The sequence below is a fragment of the Stegostoma tigrinum genome, chromosome 6, assembly GCF_030684315.1.
Source record: "Stegostoma tigrinum isolate sSteTig4 chromosome 6, sSteTig4.hap1, whole genome shotgun sequence".
Lineage (NCBI taxonomy): Eukaryota > Metazoa > Chordata > Chondrichthyes > Orectolobiformes > Stegostomatidae > Stegostoma > Stegostoma tigrinum.
In genome coordinates this window covers 11,285,129-11,302,602 of record NC_081359.1, presented here as the reverse complement: position 1 = coordinate 11,302,602, position 17,474 = coordinate 11,285,129, and the positions used below count along the sequence as shown (strand labels likewise).

General features: G+C 42.8%; 1 protein-coding gene across 7 annotated transcripts in view; it reads right to left on the bottom strand.

The window, feature by feature from the left end:
- myo16 (myosin XVI) overlaps window positions 1-17,474 on the bottom strand; it is a 360,735-nt gene that overhangs the window by 106,301 nt on the left and 236,960 nt on the right. For 6 of the 7 annotated variants that reach the window (XM_059646418.1, XM_059646420.1, XM_059646423.1 and 3 more), the window contains 2 exons: window positions 12,236-12,308; window positions 4,122-4,274 (listed from right to left, as the gene is read on the bottom strand). In XM_059646418.1, coding sequence (XP_059502401.1) covers window positions 4,122-4,274; window positions 12,236-12,308 — 226 coding nt within the window. The remainder of the gene's footprint in view (window positions 1-4,121; window positions 4,275-12,235; window positions 12,309-17,474) is intronic. The other variant, XM_059646419.1, reaches the window with a different exon arrangement.

The window sequence follows — 17,474 nt, the reverse complement described above, 5'->3', positions numbered from 1 at the left end:
ATGGTGTTCTATCATTTCTTTTAAAAAATAAAGGGATGAAGGGGTAGATCAAGAAATCTCAGGCCATTCTGTCTAGCCTTGGTGGGAAGTAATTGGATAGATTTATGAAGGGCAGGTGGAGAGAGCTCTCTGGCATCATGCAGCTAGATTTCTAAAAATGGATTTCACCCCCTCAATATCCAGCTATTTATGACCACAGTCAGCAACTCCTGCTGGTGTACACCTGCTGAGCAGAGAGTTGCGATAATGTTTGTATTCTCCAAACTCCCAGGCACAGTGAGTGTTTACTTCCAACCTGGAGAAGGTATCTCCAGATGGCATGGCCAATGACCCCATTGTGAAATCCCTCAGACTGTTGCAGAAAACCAAATTTTCGAAGAGCATGGAAGATATTCAGTTTCCACAAGTTGATATGCCAGCAATTAAGAGCTATAATTTCAAAACTGTCACCGAGACAGCTAGGAGTGAGATGAGGAGAAACTTCTTTATTCAGAGACTTGCTAGGATTTGGAGTGCACTTCCTGGGACAGAGGTGGCTGTGGATTCCATAAAAAATGGTTGTAAACAGAGCTGGATATATTCCCAGAATACACAAGGGAAGCCTTTGCTTATTTGATCCTGGGCCAGCAACTAGTGCCCTTACTTTTTCCTGGCCATATGTTGGTACCTGGTGGTGTGTTTTCGGATGTTTGCAACACCCTTTCTTGCTAGCTACTGCCACCTCCTGGATCTATATGGGCTATTGCTCAGTGGGCTGTTCCAACTGACTTGCTGCAGTGCCTTTTGCTATGAGCCAATGGACCATTAAGGAGGAAAGGATGGGTGGGGGGGAGGTGGTGGTTGGGGAGGAGGAGAAGTGCATGGGGACACTGTTGGAATTGACTGGTACCTTTTGAGCCAGAAGGAGCAGCTCTGATATGTCTTGGTGAGCCTTGAGGGCTCAGGGGACATGTGTAGCCTCTCCAAGAGACGCTGTTGGGTTTTGGCTGCCCACAAGCACAGTGAGTGAGGGTTGCCCTTGAAGATCTCAGGAGGGGTACAGCAAAGGGAATTGCTACAAGTCAGAAGGTTTGGAGCAGCTTTCCATATTGGAGGCTGTATCTTAGCAAGGATAGAGGATAGGCCAACTAATAGAAGGGAGTTGGGATAAGTAGCACATTTTCAAGATCGTGAACTGTAAGTAGTAATGTTTCACAGGGATCAGTGCTAGGGCCAGAATTATTTACAATGTATACTCATGACTAGGATGAGGAAAGTGTAAGACAAAAATAGGCAGGAAGGCAAGTGGTGAAAATGACTCAAAGAACCTGCAGAGGGATACAGACATGTTCCATGAGTGGCAAAAAAAAACTGGCAGATGGAATATAATGTGGGAAGATGTGTGGTTAAATATTTCAGCAGGAAGAATAGAGGAGTATTACTTAAATGGACAAAGACTGCAAAAGGCTACAGAAGGTTTTGAGAGTCCCGATCTATGAATCACAAAAAGTCAGCATCTAAATTCAACAGGTAATAGAGGAGTCGAATGGAATATTGGTCTTCCTTTCAAAGGGAATGGAGTGTAAAAGTAGACAGCTTTTGCTAAAACCATACAAGGCAATAATCAGACAACAATTGGAAAACTGTGAGTAGCTTGGGGCTCCTTATCTAAGGCAAGATTATTTGGCATTGAAAGCAATCTAGAGATATTTCACACGGCTTATACCAGGTATGGAGGGACGGTCTTACGAGGACAGGCTGAGTAGATTGGGCCTGTGCCCATTGGAATATAGAAGAATGTGAAACATCCTTATTGAAACTTTCAAGATTCTTGGTCTTGACAGGGTCAATGCAGAATGGTTGTATGCCCTGGGGGAGGGTCTAGGACCAGTGAGTGTAATCTCAGAATAAGTGTCATATGTTTAAGACAGAAATGAGAAGGAATTCCTTCTCTCAGAGCAGTGAATCTGTGGACTCCTTTACTGCAGAGGGCTATTGACGCTGGGGCGTTAAGTATAATCAAGACTGGGATTTTTAATCAACAAGGGAATCAAGGGTTATGGGGCAAAGGCAGGAAAGTGGAGTTTGAAGTTAATCAGGTCAGACATGATCTCATTAAATGGCAGAGCAAATTTGATGGGTAGAATGGCCCACTTTGGCTCCAAGATTTTTTGCTGTTAAGGTCTCTTCATGGTGCCTGTCAAGTAATATACAATACTGCAGTAAATAACATGTAGACAAATCTTAGGATGTTCAATGAAATTTCTAATCTTAATTTCTTAAAGACGTTAAAGCAAAGTGGCACTAAAAGGAGTTATTCGATGTAGGCTCCCTGCACTGGTAAGAAGAATGTGGTTTGGGTTAACCACAGATTTAATGTGTTCCAAATGAACTGTATTTCTGTTTCACCCAAGTATTAGAGTGTTAAAGACAATAAAACATTTGATGTTGTGTGTGACTGAGATATTTCAGAGGTGTTTGAGCCAAAGCCACCTTCTGTGGTTATGTTCTTGTTCTATCCATAAGAACATAAGAACTAGAAGCAGGACTAGGCCATTTGGCCCATCAAGCCTGCTTCACCATTTACTAAGATCACGGCTGATCTTTTCAATGGACTCAGCTCCACCTAGCCACCCAATCACCATGACCTTTAATTCCTTTACTGTTCAAACATCTACCTGTCTTTGCCTTAAAAACATTCAACGTGGTAGCCTCATCTCCTTCACTGGGCAGGAAATTTCACCTTTAGGAGAAAAGGTTCCACCAACTCAGTTTTGAATCTGCTACCCTTTATTTTGAGTCGAAATGCCCAGTGCTTGTTTCAACCAATCATTGGAAACAATCTCCCTGCTTTTACCTTCTCTATTCCTTTGTCTCTTGCAAATTCATTTTTCTTATCTCATTACAAATACATGTGTGAATAGAACATCTCTGGGGGCATAGCATCTAACCTTCTGGTGAAAATTTTTCAGAACTAGGTTCTCCCAGTTGAGATGAAAAGTCAGTGACCTAATGGCATCAGGGCTCCTGAGTGCTGTAGCTCCTTTTATGTTTTTACTGCTAACCTTGGCAGTTAAAGTCTGTGCAAGGTAGTTCATTAATGCAACATTGATAACTCTTGTTAATTAAGACACGTACAATGAACATGAGGCATCTGATGGAGATGCCTCCCATCCAAATTTGTATGGGACAATCCTCTACACCAGCAACATTATAAAACTAAGTCACATTCCAAGAGAACTCACAATCTGTGGAGAGTGACACTAATGCTGGTGGAGTGCAATCGATCAATATTCCTCTTACAATCTTGGCGTCAGATTCTCTTCAGCCACTCATAGATACTGAACTCCATTGCCACCTCCTTCCAGGTTGTCTTTGTCAGTAGCCAGGTTGGCATCCTGTCACGAATTTTCAGAAGCAATTCATGCTTTCTCTCTCAGACAGCCTGCAGAAGAACATCTGAGGAGGTGTCGCTGAAGCCGGGTGGCATTTTCTGTCTGGCCTTCGACATCTCCAGGGACAAGTGGGGATGAAGAGCAAAGGTTGAGTGATGCTCTTATTTTGTAGAGAGTAAAGAGCTGTCCAGGTGACTTATAAACATTGCACCTGGATGTTGAAGCCCAGCAGCCTTCAGTACGTTTTATCTGTAAGATTTAATGCTCTATTCACACAGGCATTCGTATTGAACCAAGAAGGATGAATTTGCAAAGACAACCTGTCCGTTTTTGAGAGCAGTCATCTGAAAAATAGATTCTGACAGTACTTTTCCAGGAGGTTTCTTTAAAATGTTAGATATTGACACATACTAGAATTAAGAGCATGTCAATCCAGACAAGAAAATTAAAGACTGCAATCTTTATTTATCCACAAGCTTGAAGAGCCAAGCCCCCAGATTTGGCTTCAGTTTAATTTGTGACATTATCAGGCAATTAAATTTGGGAACCAATTTCAAGATGGGACAAACGTTCTGCACAATTCAACAAGAAATGGTAAATGACTCAAATGTGTACCAAAGGCAGCTTTGACACAGAACAGATATTGTAAGCAAACATTGTTTCATTTATTACTTTGCTAAATCTAATTAGCACGAGTCTGGATCAAAGAGCAAATTCACCATCTCAACCCAAGTATTAAAAGTGTACCTGAAAAAAGAAGTCCAGAACAGAATTGTGGTTGCCAGGAGAGTTCACTGTTTCCATGGAGACACCTCCTTGCATATATTCCACCTGCTGTTGTTGAAAGAGTGTCTCGCGTATATACTGATGGATCTTCTCATTCGTCATGTTGGTACAAAGCTGAGGGATAAAAACACTCATTTCATTTTTTTTCTAGTGCAGATTAATGTTTGTAGCAATAGCAGTAAATTACTGTTGATAGTTACTGATCACTATTCCCAAATATGAACTACTTCTCAAGCTTTTTAGAATGTGTACATTTCTAATTTTCATGATTTGGTTTTATGTTCCTGGTAAAAACAGCTTGTGGGCAGTGAGAATATCATGAATTTGGCTATAACCTGGCCTGATTTCTTCAATGCTTAGTCCTCTTTTGATACCAGAATGGGACAATCTAGGCAAAGAATTGATTTGTCACAACATACCGTTGATAAATATTCGTTAATTGAGACAATTATACAGTGTTGTAGTTTTCTCTTATTTAATCACTTTTGCTGGTGTCTAAAAATCTCCAACAGAAGGTCTACCAGTCAATAATAATTTAACGTTACTGATCTAACAACCCAACAGTAACCCCACTGTTTGCCAATTAAAGTTGACTCATCTGAATGCTCAAAGTACCTTTAAATATTTGATAAACTTCAATGAATAATAAGAAGGGCAAATTCTTAAGTAAAGTTCTGGTGGCTAATGTTGAATGAATTCGGAGACAGTTAACACCACTGTCAAAAATAGCTAGTCATATTTCTCAAGTAAAAATACAAAAACAAATTGAATACCAAAAACATTACACAACTAAACCTCATGGTGTGTAATCCTAGAAGGATTGCAGAATATTTTCATCATTGACAAAATGATATAAATTACTCAATATAGTAAAAGGTTATTATCACTGAAAAACAGAATTTCAAAGGATATGAAGATTTATCAACAGTTAGGGAAACAACATTTTCTTTCCTATAATCAAAGTCAACAGCTTATTGTGTTTCACACATTGTAATAGCCCAAATGAAATCTTGCTCACTGTAACTCACAAGGGCTGTGACGAACTTGAGTGAAGAAAATTTGGATTGGAAATTTCATGGTTGACCAGATGCATTTCTGTTAGCAAAATTGCAACCCATGGAGCCCAGCTTTCTTGTGAAATACTGCCTGCAAATCCTGCAACAGCTTTGGAAATCGCCCTTATTGTGCTTGAAGCAGCCATTGTAAGTTGAATCATCAAGGGGGAACCAAGTCTGGTTACTCCTTGTGACTGCTCCAGAACTGAATGCTGACCTCCTTGCTAGGCTTACAGACTGACACAGGTACAGATAGAGTCAAAGCCAGTAAGCAACAACACCAAACATTTTGGTAACGTTTGAAAAGTCCATTAGTTCCCCTGCTGTTCAAATCCTCCAGGGAGAATTGGAACTAACTAAACTCTTCTCTAACAGCAGCCATTTCTTTCAACTCTCCTCTTACATTCAACTGCTAAGTAGCCTATGAGTTCCTTCATTTCAAAAATAGAAGCACTCCAATCAATGGCCTCAATCTTTTTCCTCACCTCAGTCCCCACCCCTTCCAACAGCAATCTGTAGTCTTGTGCTCTTCATGCCTCTTCCAGTCATTAATAGCCTCCTCTTCTTTCATATTTGCTCATTCAACTGTATTCTGGTCCAAACGCTAACCATTCAACTATCTTTCCAAAATTTATTCTGTACTTAATTACGGAAATCACCCATTCCAGGTGTGAAGCTGCCTGGAGTAGCTCCATGTCCTTAGAACAGGGAGAGGGGAGCAAACGCGACCACTGCCTCACTGGTTTTATTATGTTTTGTCCTGGCTCAGATCCAAAACATATTCAATCCTTTGAGTAAATTGCCTCATTGTCAGGATCAGAGATTTCTGATTAGAAACAATTGGAGAGAACTTATTTCCCACAGGTCGAAGCTGCTGCACAAACCTCATGCTGTTCATGTTCAGAATCACGCGCTTGGTGAGCATTCAGGGGAGGGGGCACGGTGTGCCAGCTCGTTGAGGGGTGGGATGCTTACTGAGAATGAAAAGGTCAGAAGAAGAGTGCGAGTCAAAGAATGAGTGAAACCACAAGCTCAGAGGGCTGGCATTGAGAAAGTGTGTGAGGGAATGGATGAGGTCATTAGCCCAGCAAAAAGGTGGGTCAGGAAGCAGGCGACGCTGCTGGCTTGGAGCGTCATCTGAGAGAGTGTTAGCTGGGCAATTAAAGATGATCACCAAATCACCGCCAGTTGGGTCTTGTGCCCTGATGATCACCAAATCACCAGCAATCAGGCCTTGTGGCCCTACATAAACTGACTAGGATGATCGCTGGTCTGAAGGGATTATCTTATGAGCAAATGAAAAACAGGTTGAGGCCACACTGGCTGGAGTTTAGAAGAAGGAGAGGTGACCTCATTGAAACATATAGGATTCTTAAGGGACGTGATAGGGTAAATGCTGAGAGAATATTTTCTCTCATGGGTGAGTCAAGGACCATAGGGCATAGCCTCAGAATAAAGGACTGCCAATTTATGACTGAAATGAGGAGGACTTCCTCTTCCAAGGGTTGTGAGTCTTTGGAATTCCTTGCCGCAGAAAGCTGTGGGGACAGAGTCCTTGTGTCTATTTAAGGCTGAGATAGATTCACAATTATTAGAGCAATCAAAGGTAAGGGGGAAAAGGCAGGAAAATGATATGAATGGTACATCGGGCTCTGCCAGGGAGGTGGGGGCGGACTGAATTGACTATTTCTGTGCCTAACTCTTAAAATCTTGCTTAAAACCAGTGTGGAATGATAGTAAGATAACAAAGTGTGGAGCTGGGTGAACACAGCAGGCCAAGCAGCATCTCAGGAGCACAAAAGCTGACGTTTCGGGCCTAGACCCTTCATCAGAGAGGGGGATGGGGTGAGGGTTCTGGAATAAATAAGGAGAGAGGGGAAGGCGGACTGAAGATGGAGAGAAAACAAGATAAGTAGAGAGGAGAGTATAGGTGAGGAGGTAGGGAGGGGATAGGTCAGTCCAGGGAAGATGGACAGATCAAGGAGGGGGGATGAGGTGGTAGGTAGGAAATGGAGGTGCGGCTTGAGGTGGGAGGAAGGGATGGGTGAGAGGAAGAACAGGTTGGGGAAGCTGAGACAGGCTGTGCTGGTTTTGGGATGCAGTGGGGGGAGGGGACGAGCTGGGCTGGTTTTGTGATGCAGTCGGGGGAGGAGGGGAAGAACTGGGCTGGTTTTGGGATGCAGTGGGGGAAGGGGAGATTTTGAAGCCTGTGAAGTCCACATTGATGCCATTGGGCTGCAGGGTTCCCAAGCGGAATATGAGTTGCTGTTCCTGCAACCTTCGGGTGGCATCACTGTGGCACTGCAGGAGGCCAATGATGGACATGTCGTCTGAGGAATGGGCGGGGGAGCTGAAATGGTTCGCTGAATGGATACAATATTGTATCCATCGCACCCGGTGTGGCATCCTCTACATTGGGGAAACCAAGCGGAGGCTTGGGGACCGCTTTGCAGAACACCTCCACCCGGTTTGCAACAAACAACTGCACCTCCCAGTCGCAAACCATTTCAACTCCCGCTCCCATTCCTCAGATGACATGTCCATCATGGGCCTCCTGCAGTGCCACAATGATGCCACCTGAAAGTTGCAGGAACAGCAACTCATTTTCTTGGGAACCCTGCAGCCCAACGGTATCAATGTGGACTTCACAAGCTTCAAAATCTCCCCTTCCCCCACTGCATCCCAAAACCAGCCCAGCTCGTCCCCTCCCCCCACTGCATCACAAAACCAGCCCAGCCTGTCTCCGCTTCCCTAACCTGTTCTTCCTCTCACCCATCCCTTCCTCCCACCTCAAGCCACACCTCCATTTCCTACCTACCTCCTCATCCCGCCTCCTTGACCTGTCCATCTTCCCTGGACTGACCTATCCCCTCCCTACCTCCTCACCTATGCTCTCCTCTCTACCTATCTTCTTTTCTCCCCATCTTCGGTCCGCCTCCCCCTCTCTCCCTATTTATTTCAGTTCTTTCTCCCCAACCCCCTCTCTGATGAAGGGTCTAGGCCCGAAACATCAGCTTTTGTGCTCCTGAGATGCTGCTTGGCCTGCTGTGTTCATCCAGCTCCACACTTTGTTATCTTGGATTCTCCAGCATCTGCAGTTCCCATTATCTCTGATGTAATGATATTAACATTAATATTGCAAGGCTAAAAAGAAATACAGGTCTCATTATCTCAACAATATTAAAGCAGATCAATGTAAAATGGGGCAATTTAAAATGGGTGCTTAAACAACACCGGCTTCTGTCTCACTAATGTGCTATACTGCTGTAGCGAGGCTTTTATAATGCAGCCCCATTGCAAATTCCAGTTGCCTTCCTAGATTACTTTCTCTAGCTATGATAGTCTCTTGTGATTCATGTACTAGGACAGATTCCTCAGTACTGCAGCATTCTATAGCTCCTTTACCTATAAATAATGTTCCTGCTTTTATATTCTTCCTGCTAAAGTAAACAAGATCACATTTTTCTCCATTATTTGCCATCTTTCACTTTTTTGTGCATGCACTTAACCTATCTATATTTCTTTGCAGACTCATGGTGGCCTCCACACAACTTGTTTTCCCATCTATGTATCACAGCAAATTTGGTTGCAATGCAGCCTCCCGATCCCATCACCTGGACCATTAATACAAAACGTAAACAACTGAGGGTCGAGGACCAATTTTGGTACCCCATTTGTTAGAGTCTGCCAAACCAGAAATTGCCCATTCATCCTGTCCCTCTGTTGTCTGTTAGTTAAACAATCCTTTATAAATGCTAATAAAGGTAAAGGGAAAATCATCATAGTCCTACCAGGCAATCAGTTGCTCCCTCATTAGAGAGCAACTAATCTTCTGGTGAAGGGAGAGTTTGAGAAGGTGGGGCCTTCATGGTAACTTTAGCCGTGCAGGATTTTAACCCATGTCGCGGGCAATACTCTGCATCGGCTATCGAGCCAACTGAGCTAAAACCACCCCTGATATATGCTAATCTATCACCTCTAATAACCTGAGGTGTTAATTTATAATGTAATGATTTATATGCCAACTTATCAAATGCTTATTCGAAATCTAAAGACAGTGGCATAATGGTGACTTCACTGGACTAGTTATCTGGAGGCTTAGATTTGTGTCCTGGAAAGAAAACACTGGATCAAAGTTTATCATGCTACTGCTGGGATTTGAATTCAATTGTTATGTCTGGAATTTTAAAAAAACTATTTGGTTCACTAATGTTCTCTAGGGATGGAAATCTATCATCCTTAACTGGTTGAGCCTCCACGTGACTCCAGACCCACAGCAATATGGTTTACCCTTAGCTGCCTTCTGAAATGGCCTAGCAAGACTCTTGGTTCATGGGCTAATAGGGGCAGGCAACAAATGATAGTCTTTCCACCATTTCCCTCATCGCATGAAAGAATAAAGGAAACATGTTCCCATTTACCCACATTACATGTTACGTCCTCAAAGTACTCCAGCAGGTTAGTCAACTATAATTTCCTTTTCATAAAAACACATTGACTCCACCTGATTGTACTACAATTTTTGAAATGTCTTGCCGCTGCTCCCTCAATAATGGATTCAGGCACGCTCACTGTGACAGATGTTAGATTAGGTGGGCTGCATTTTTCTGCTTTTTGTCTCCATCCTTTCTTGAATAGTAAGGTTATTTTTGTGATTCTTCACTCTGCTGAAACTTTTCCAGAATCCAGAGAATTTGGGAAGATTACAAAGTCTCTGTAGTCACTTCCTTTAAGATGCAGGCCATCAAATTAAGTGGATTTAACAGACTGTAGTCCAATTAATTTCTCTGGTCACTTTTGTTCTCATAGTTATGATTATTTTAAGTTTCTCTCTTTCTTTTGCCACTTGATTTTCTATTATTCCTGACTTTCTGTGTCTTCCATAAATATGTTCAAAACATGTTCAACAATTCATTGATTGAACTATCACAATAACAGATAAGAGCAGAAGATCAGCAAATCTTTTGCTCAGATACAGAATTCCTATCACTAGGGCCGTGATGACTCCTGCTCATGCTAACTAGAGAACTTAAATTCAATTAAACTTGAATAAACTTTACTTGTCATAAGAAGATCCCCCAGTTCTCCGATTCTTTTCAAAAAAGGAAATTTGCCATCCTTATCGGATCTGGTCTGACTGTGATTCCAGACCACAGCAATATGCATGACTCTTAATTGACCTCTGAAGTAGCTTAGCAAACAACATAGCAGCAAGAAATATATATAATGATATCCCAAGATTGATCGAGGCACTAGACACAGTACTGACACCGCCAGTCCAATAATGACACAAAACCGTCCTCATGACATCCAGTAATTTGTACAATAATTAAGACAGCTGTCTCTCTGACCCATCAAAAACAGCCCGGCATAGTCAAAGATACAGAATCAAATTTTGTGTGTCTATATCCTCCAAGGATGCCATAGGATCTAAAAAGAAATAGCCACTGGTGCAGGCCACCCCAGTAAAGCTAGATGCCTTTGTACTGCTGCTAGTTGCTTTACAATTCATATGAATTGTGCATCCACTCTGTTTAAATCTACATTTATTTCTTCTTTCCTGGAGACTTACTTTGATCAACTATGGCAATAAGTAACCTAATGTACTAATCAAACACAAGTTTTAATACCATGTCCACTCAACTATCAAGGCTGCCTACTACTGTCATTGTACCATCATGTGTTTCAATTCCTTAATCACAACCAACGTGGAAAAGTTCTAAACTGAGGAAGGGTTACTGGACTCAAAACATAAATTCTAATTTCTCCCCACAGGGATCAGTATGGCAGCTCAGTGGTTAGATAACAAAGTGTGGGGCTGGATGAACACAGCAGGCCAAGCAGCATCTTAGGAGCATAAAAGCTGACGTTTCGGGCCTAGACCTCATCTGATGAAGGGTCGAGGCCCGAAACGTCAGCTTTTGTGCTCCTGAGATGCTGCTTGGCCTGCTGTGTTCATCCAGCTTCACACTTTGTTATCTTGGATTCTCCAGTATCTGCAGTTCTCATTGTCTCTGAGCTCAGTGGTTAGCACTATTGCCTCCCAGCATCAGGACCCAGGTTAGGTACCACCCTCGGGCGTTTGTCTATGTGGAATTTGCACGTCCTCTCTGTGTTTGTGTGGGTTTCCTCCAGGTGCTCTGGCTTCCTCCCACAGTCCAAACATGTGCAGACTTGGTTGTTCAATGCGCTTCAACCTTCACAAAATCATATTCATCCTATATTACTCAGTCCTCACTTCATCCAACAGTAATACTGTTTACATCTCACCTTTGCGTGCAATCTGTTCCTCTTACCCTACAGTATTGATCCTTGTTTGTTACACTTTCCACGAACTTGCCCTGTCTAACCTTTACCTTGCAACTTTCTCCTGTGCTTTGTTCTGTATCAGAACTGTACTGCAGTTTAATGCAAAACGTTTGTGTTGATTATATCTTTACATGAAGCACAATGTAACATTTTCAATAATATTTAATTGACAATCCTTCCAGTCATGAGGATGAAATTAATGTAATTTGACAAAACAGCTGTCTGACTGACAACTAGGAATTACATCAGGAAATACGCATATTCCTGGCCATGTAAATGTTAATTGAAGTAATTAGCCCTTTAACCACATACAATAATGAACTCAATGGTTATATTGTCTATGTGCAAACAATCTAGATTACACTATAGATGATTTTTATTTTGCCTGCTGGCTGGGATCAATCATGTTCAAATCCTTTTCTTGTATTAAGTCAGAAGTCACACAACACCACGGTGTAGTCCAACAGTGACCTGATTTCACCTGATCAAGGAACTGTGCTCCAAAAGCTTGTGATTTGAAATAAACCTGTTGGACTATAACATAGTGTCACGTGACTTCTTACTTTGCTCACTCCCATCCAGCACAGGAATCTCTACATCATTTTTTTAAAATTGTACTAGAACTGGAAATTTTCAGCAGATGCAATTCATTGGCTGTACCTCTGGGAGCTGTGTGCATACTTTACTGACTCCATACATAACAGCTCCTACCTGTTCAAAAGCATTTTTCTGAAATTCTTCAAAGCCAGAGATGTCCAATATTCCAATTTCAAATGCTGAACTGCTGCAAACAGAAGAGAGCAAAAGTGATGCACAAAACCACTATCTATTTATTGCAAACTAAATGTCATCCGTGTTGACAGGAGTGTAACCTCATGCATTTGGCTGAGGTGATATTTTCAGAATAAATTTATGTAACAAGCTTCTGTCATTTTGTAATGAGAATTCTGAGCCTTGTTTGTACTATTTAAATAAAATGTGTTGAAACAAATTCTTGTAATCTTGTTGCGATAACTAAAATCTATTATATTATAGCTCCAGGGTGTTTTCACTGTAACAATGTAGCACATAATTTTATGTGGCAACACCCATAAAAGTGGGATGGGAGCCCTCCATGGGTTTTGATAAGAGCCTAATTCCAATTGAATTGCTGCCTGAAGCAGCAATTAACAGACAGTTCACCAGTGGGATTCAATTCAATCAAGTTTAAGGGGATCTTTAAAGCCAGAACAGCCAAGTTTTTTACACCAAGCATTTGCCTGTTGTTTGTGATGTTATAAAGAACTCATCAGAGTGATCTAATGTGAAGATAATAAAATGTGAGGCTGGATGAACACAGCAGGCCAAGCAGCATCTCAGGAGCACAAAAGCTGACGTTTCGGGCCTAGACCCTTCATCAGTGATGAAGGGTCTAGGCCCGAAACGTCAGCTTTTGTGCTCCTGAGATGCTGCTTGGCCTGCTGTGTTCATCCAGCCTCACATTTTATTATCTTGGAATTCTCCAGCATCTGCAGTTCCCATTATCTCTGATCTAATGTGAAGTTTTTTTTTGTTCCTGTCCTTTTTTTGTGCCATTCTACATTATCTTTGCCCCAGCTGACAGAGTGGTTGGTTGACTTACTCAGTCTTTCATTTGATCAATATTTTTTGTGGCTGAAGGCTAAATGATGTTTGTTGCAAGGCAATTAACTGCCTCCTATTGTTAACCATGTGGCCTTTGGTCAACAATTATCTGATGTTACCATGGGTAGAACTGGGACTGCTGTGGAATTGTGAGAGTACAAGTCTGGTTTATCACAGCTCTGAAAATTGCATTACTGGAGTACAACAGATGTTCAAAATGGGCTCAGGGTCCTTCAATGATTGTTAGATCCCTCAATACCAGCAACTTGGAGATTCAGAGACAACTGCATTGTGGTACAAACTTTTAATCTGTCGAAGAGTCTGCAAAACTGAAGAAAAATGCCTTCAGAAAATGCAGTACCAATTTTGGGGGCTGATTCATTTTGGTGTCCTTTTGATTAGCTGCTGTTCCTGCTGTCACAATGATACAAAGAACCCAAGCTAAAAGACATCAAACTTTGCTTAATTTCCAGTCTGTTTCCTTTTTCAAATAAGCAGGCATTCCGTTGAAATGGTGGAACTATGTCTGCTACCTGGGAATTATGTGCAAACCCACATGAGCCTGTGCTGCCAGCTAATGTTGAACCAACTGAATAGAAACTTGAGGTTCATGTAGACAACAGTCATCGAGAAGCTCCCAAACATTATTGCAAAAATCATATCATCTTTTCTCTTTTCTTTACGTTTCTGCTGGGAAAGTGAAGAAGGTTTGGATTGATCTTTCTGGGGTACCTGTGGATTGGCTAAAATTAGAAATGTCTCCTGCAGATGTTTGGAATGAGCTAAAGTCTCTCAACTGTTATTGTCAGTACCATCCCATTATGGAGACAGTTCACAGGTCAGATTACAGAAGGATGTGCAGGGTTGATCCTCCTTTGGACATGATGTGGAGGAAAAAGGGCAAAGGCCTTGCAATGCAGATTTTCGTCCTTTCATATTATCCAAAAGTTACAGCTTTTTTTCTTCCCTGAGTGTATCAAAAGAGCTTGCATTGGCTTTAGCTAGTCAAATACTAAGCAAATAAGGCACCACAAATGACATTCATATGTGAGCTCTTTAGAAGGTCATGCTCTTCACAAATCAGGTGGTTCCGTACAAATGATAAAAGGTGAAATGTGGAATTTCTTGACTGGTTTCCACTGCGCCCTTATTACTGTGACGAAGCTAATCTGTCAGAAAAAAAAAATCACCTCCACATAGATACAGAAAAGGAATGTGACATTCACTGTTTATCATTCTGATGACTCTGATAAAATTCCTCATGAAAACCAGCCACTGAAAGCTGAAATGGGAAGTTGAGATACAAGTAGGGAACACCTGGAAAAAGAAAAGCAACTGATGTTTGTGAGAGGACAAATATCAAGTTAGGGAATTTCTAAGTGAAGTGTTTAGAAGGTCAATGTCCTTACTGGTCCAAGTCTTCATTAATGTTTGGGTTCATAAGCCAAGTGAAAACCTATAAAATTTCCGATCTTCCTCTATGGTATATGGGAGTTGAGGTGGGATGGGAGGGAGGTGTCAAGGTGGCAGAAATGTAAGACAGGTTTAGGTCTTAATCGATAGCATACACAAACAGACAAACCAGTGACAGATAAATTTCATCACAGTAAAGTGACAAATGCAGTAAATGCTGTGACATTATATTGTCGGCTGGGTAATATTAATTTAAAATGAAGCAGAAAGGAATTTGGGTAGTATGATAACAAGTCTAATACTCCTACATGAGCAGAAGTTGCTGGAGAAACTCAGCAGGGCAGGCACTTTCTGTGGAGAGAAAGCAGAGTTAATGTCTTGAGGTCAGTGGCTCTTCTTCATAACTGGACTTGAAAGGTTAACTCTGCTTTCTTTCCATAGATGCTGCCAGATCTGCTGAGTATCTCCTGCAATTCTTGTTCTTTCAGATTTCCAGCCACTGCAGTTGTTCGGTTTATTTTAGGTCGAATACTGTTAGGGGTTGCATGTAATTATTGAAGTGGGCAATTTGCATTTTTATTTTTGGAAACCTTCTCTGGATCTCTCTGGGGGCTCAAAGAAGTTTTTGACTATTAGAAGGTAGGCAACTCAGCTTGACCTATTTCCCTGTGGCTGGGTCCCTTCAGCGATATGGTAATCCTGACAGAATTTATCAGGTAAAAAAAGTGTGGAGCTGGATGAACACAGCAGGCCAAGCAGCATCTCAGGAGCACAAAAGCTGACGTTTCGGGCCTAGACCCTTCATCAGAAAAGGGGGTGGGGAAAGGGAACTGGAATAAATAGGGAGAGGGGGGAGGCAGACCGAAGATGGAGAGAAAACAAGATAGGTAGAGAGGAGAGTATAGGTGAGGAGGTAGGGAGGAGATAGGTCAGTCCAGGGAAGATGGACAAGTCAAGGAGGCGGGATGAGGTGGTAGGTAGGAAATGGAGGTGTGGCTTGAGGTGGGAGGAAGGGATGGGTGAGAGGAAGAACAGGTGAGGGAAGCAGAGACAGGCTGGGCTGGCTTTGGGATGAAGTGGGGGGAGGGGACGAGCTGGGCTGGTTTTGGGATGAAGTGGGGGGAGGGGAGATTTTGAAGCTTGTGAAGTCCACATTGATACCATTGGGCTGCAGGGTTCCCAAGCGGAATATGAGTTGCTGTTCCTGCAACCTTCGGGTGGTATCATTGGGGCACTGCAGGAGGCCAATGATGGACATGTCGTCTGAGGAATGAGAGGGGGAGTTGAAATGGTTCGCGACTGGGTGGTGCAGTTGTTTATTGTGAACCGAGTGGAGATGTTCTGCAAAGCGGTCCCCAAGCCTCCGCTTGGTTTCCCCAATGTAGAGGAAGCCACACCGGGTACAATGGATACAGTATACCACATTGGCAGATGTGCAGGTGAACATCTGCTTGATATGGAAGGTCATCTTGGGGCCTGGGATGGGGGTGAGGGAGGAGGTGTGGGGGAAAGTGTAGCACATCCTGCGGTTGCAGGGGAAGGTGCCGGGTGTGGTGGGGTTGGAGGGGAGTGTGGAGCGGACAAGGGAGTCGTGGAGAGAGTGATCTCTCTGGAAGTCAGACAAGGGTGGGGATGGAAAGATGTCTTGGGTGGTGGGGTCGGATTGTAGATGGCGGAAGTATTGGAGGATGATACGTTTTATCCATTTTTGTTGCGAACCGAGCGGAGGTATTTTTGTTGCGAACCATTTCAACTCCCCCTCCCATTCCTCAGATGACATGTTCATCATGGGCCTCCTGCAGTGCCACAATGATGCCACCTGAAGGTTGCAGGAACAGCAACTCATATTCCGCTTGGGAACCCTGCAGCCCAATGGTATCAATGTGGACTTCACAAGCTTCAAAATCTCCCCTCCCCCCACTGCATCATAAAACCAGCCCAGCTCGTCCCCTCACCCACTGCATCCCAAAACCAGCCCAGCCTGTCTCTGCTTCCCCAACCTGTTCTTCCTCTCACCCATCCCTTCCTCCCACCTCAAGTCGCGCCACCATTTCCTACCTACCACCTCATCCCGCCTCCTTGACTTGTCCATCTTCCCTGGACTGACCTATCCCCTCCCTACCTCCTCACCTATACTCTCCTCTCTACTTATCTTCTTTTCTCTCCATCTTCGGTCCGCCTCCCCCTCTCTCCCTATTTATTCCAGAACTCTCACCCCATCCCCCTCTCTGATGAAGGGTCTAGGCCCGAAACGTCAGCTTTTGTGCTCCTGAGATGCTGCTTGGCCTGCTGTGTTCATCCAGCTCCACACTTTGTTGTCTTGGATTCTCCAGCATCTGCAGTTCCCATTATCACAGAATTTATCAGGTACTTGTGGTGGAATTTGCAAGACAAAAACCTACAAGTGCTGTCCAGGCAGTAGTGCAATACAACACTGATGTAACACCTGTCATGTTAATCAATATAATGTCATTCACTGCTCTTCGTTATGTCATGAAGATATTCATGGTCTGATAATTCATTGTCTTTTTTTGCCAAGATTGCTTATTTCCATGGGTTAATTTATTTTCAACCAGTAAACCACACCAAGTTATAAAGCAGACATTAGCTCATCCAACTGATCTCTCCAGGTGCTGCTCACAAACCCAAAACAGGCTAAATAGGAGGAAGAGTCACAACATTACATTCACACAGTTCTTAAAGGCAAATTCTCTTAAAGGCGAGGGATATCTGACAACACTTGAAGGGATGTTTTTATTAGCTATAGAAGGAGAAGTGTCTGTAGATTAGAGACATGGTCGTTGTGTAATCTGAGGCAACAATTAAGGAGCAAAATAAGTAAAGGGCAAGTCAGAGGGAACATTCCTCCCTCTTGATTAAAGTAACAGAGGTAACATTGACAGATGGTGGAAAA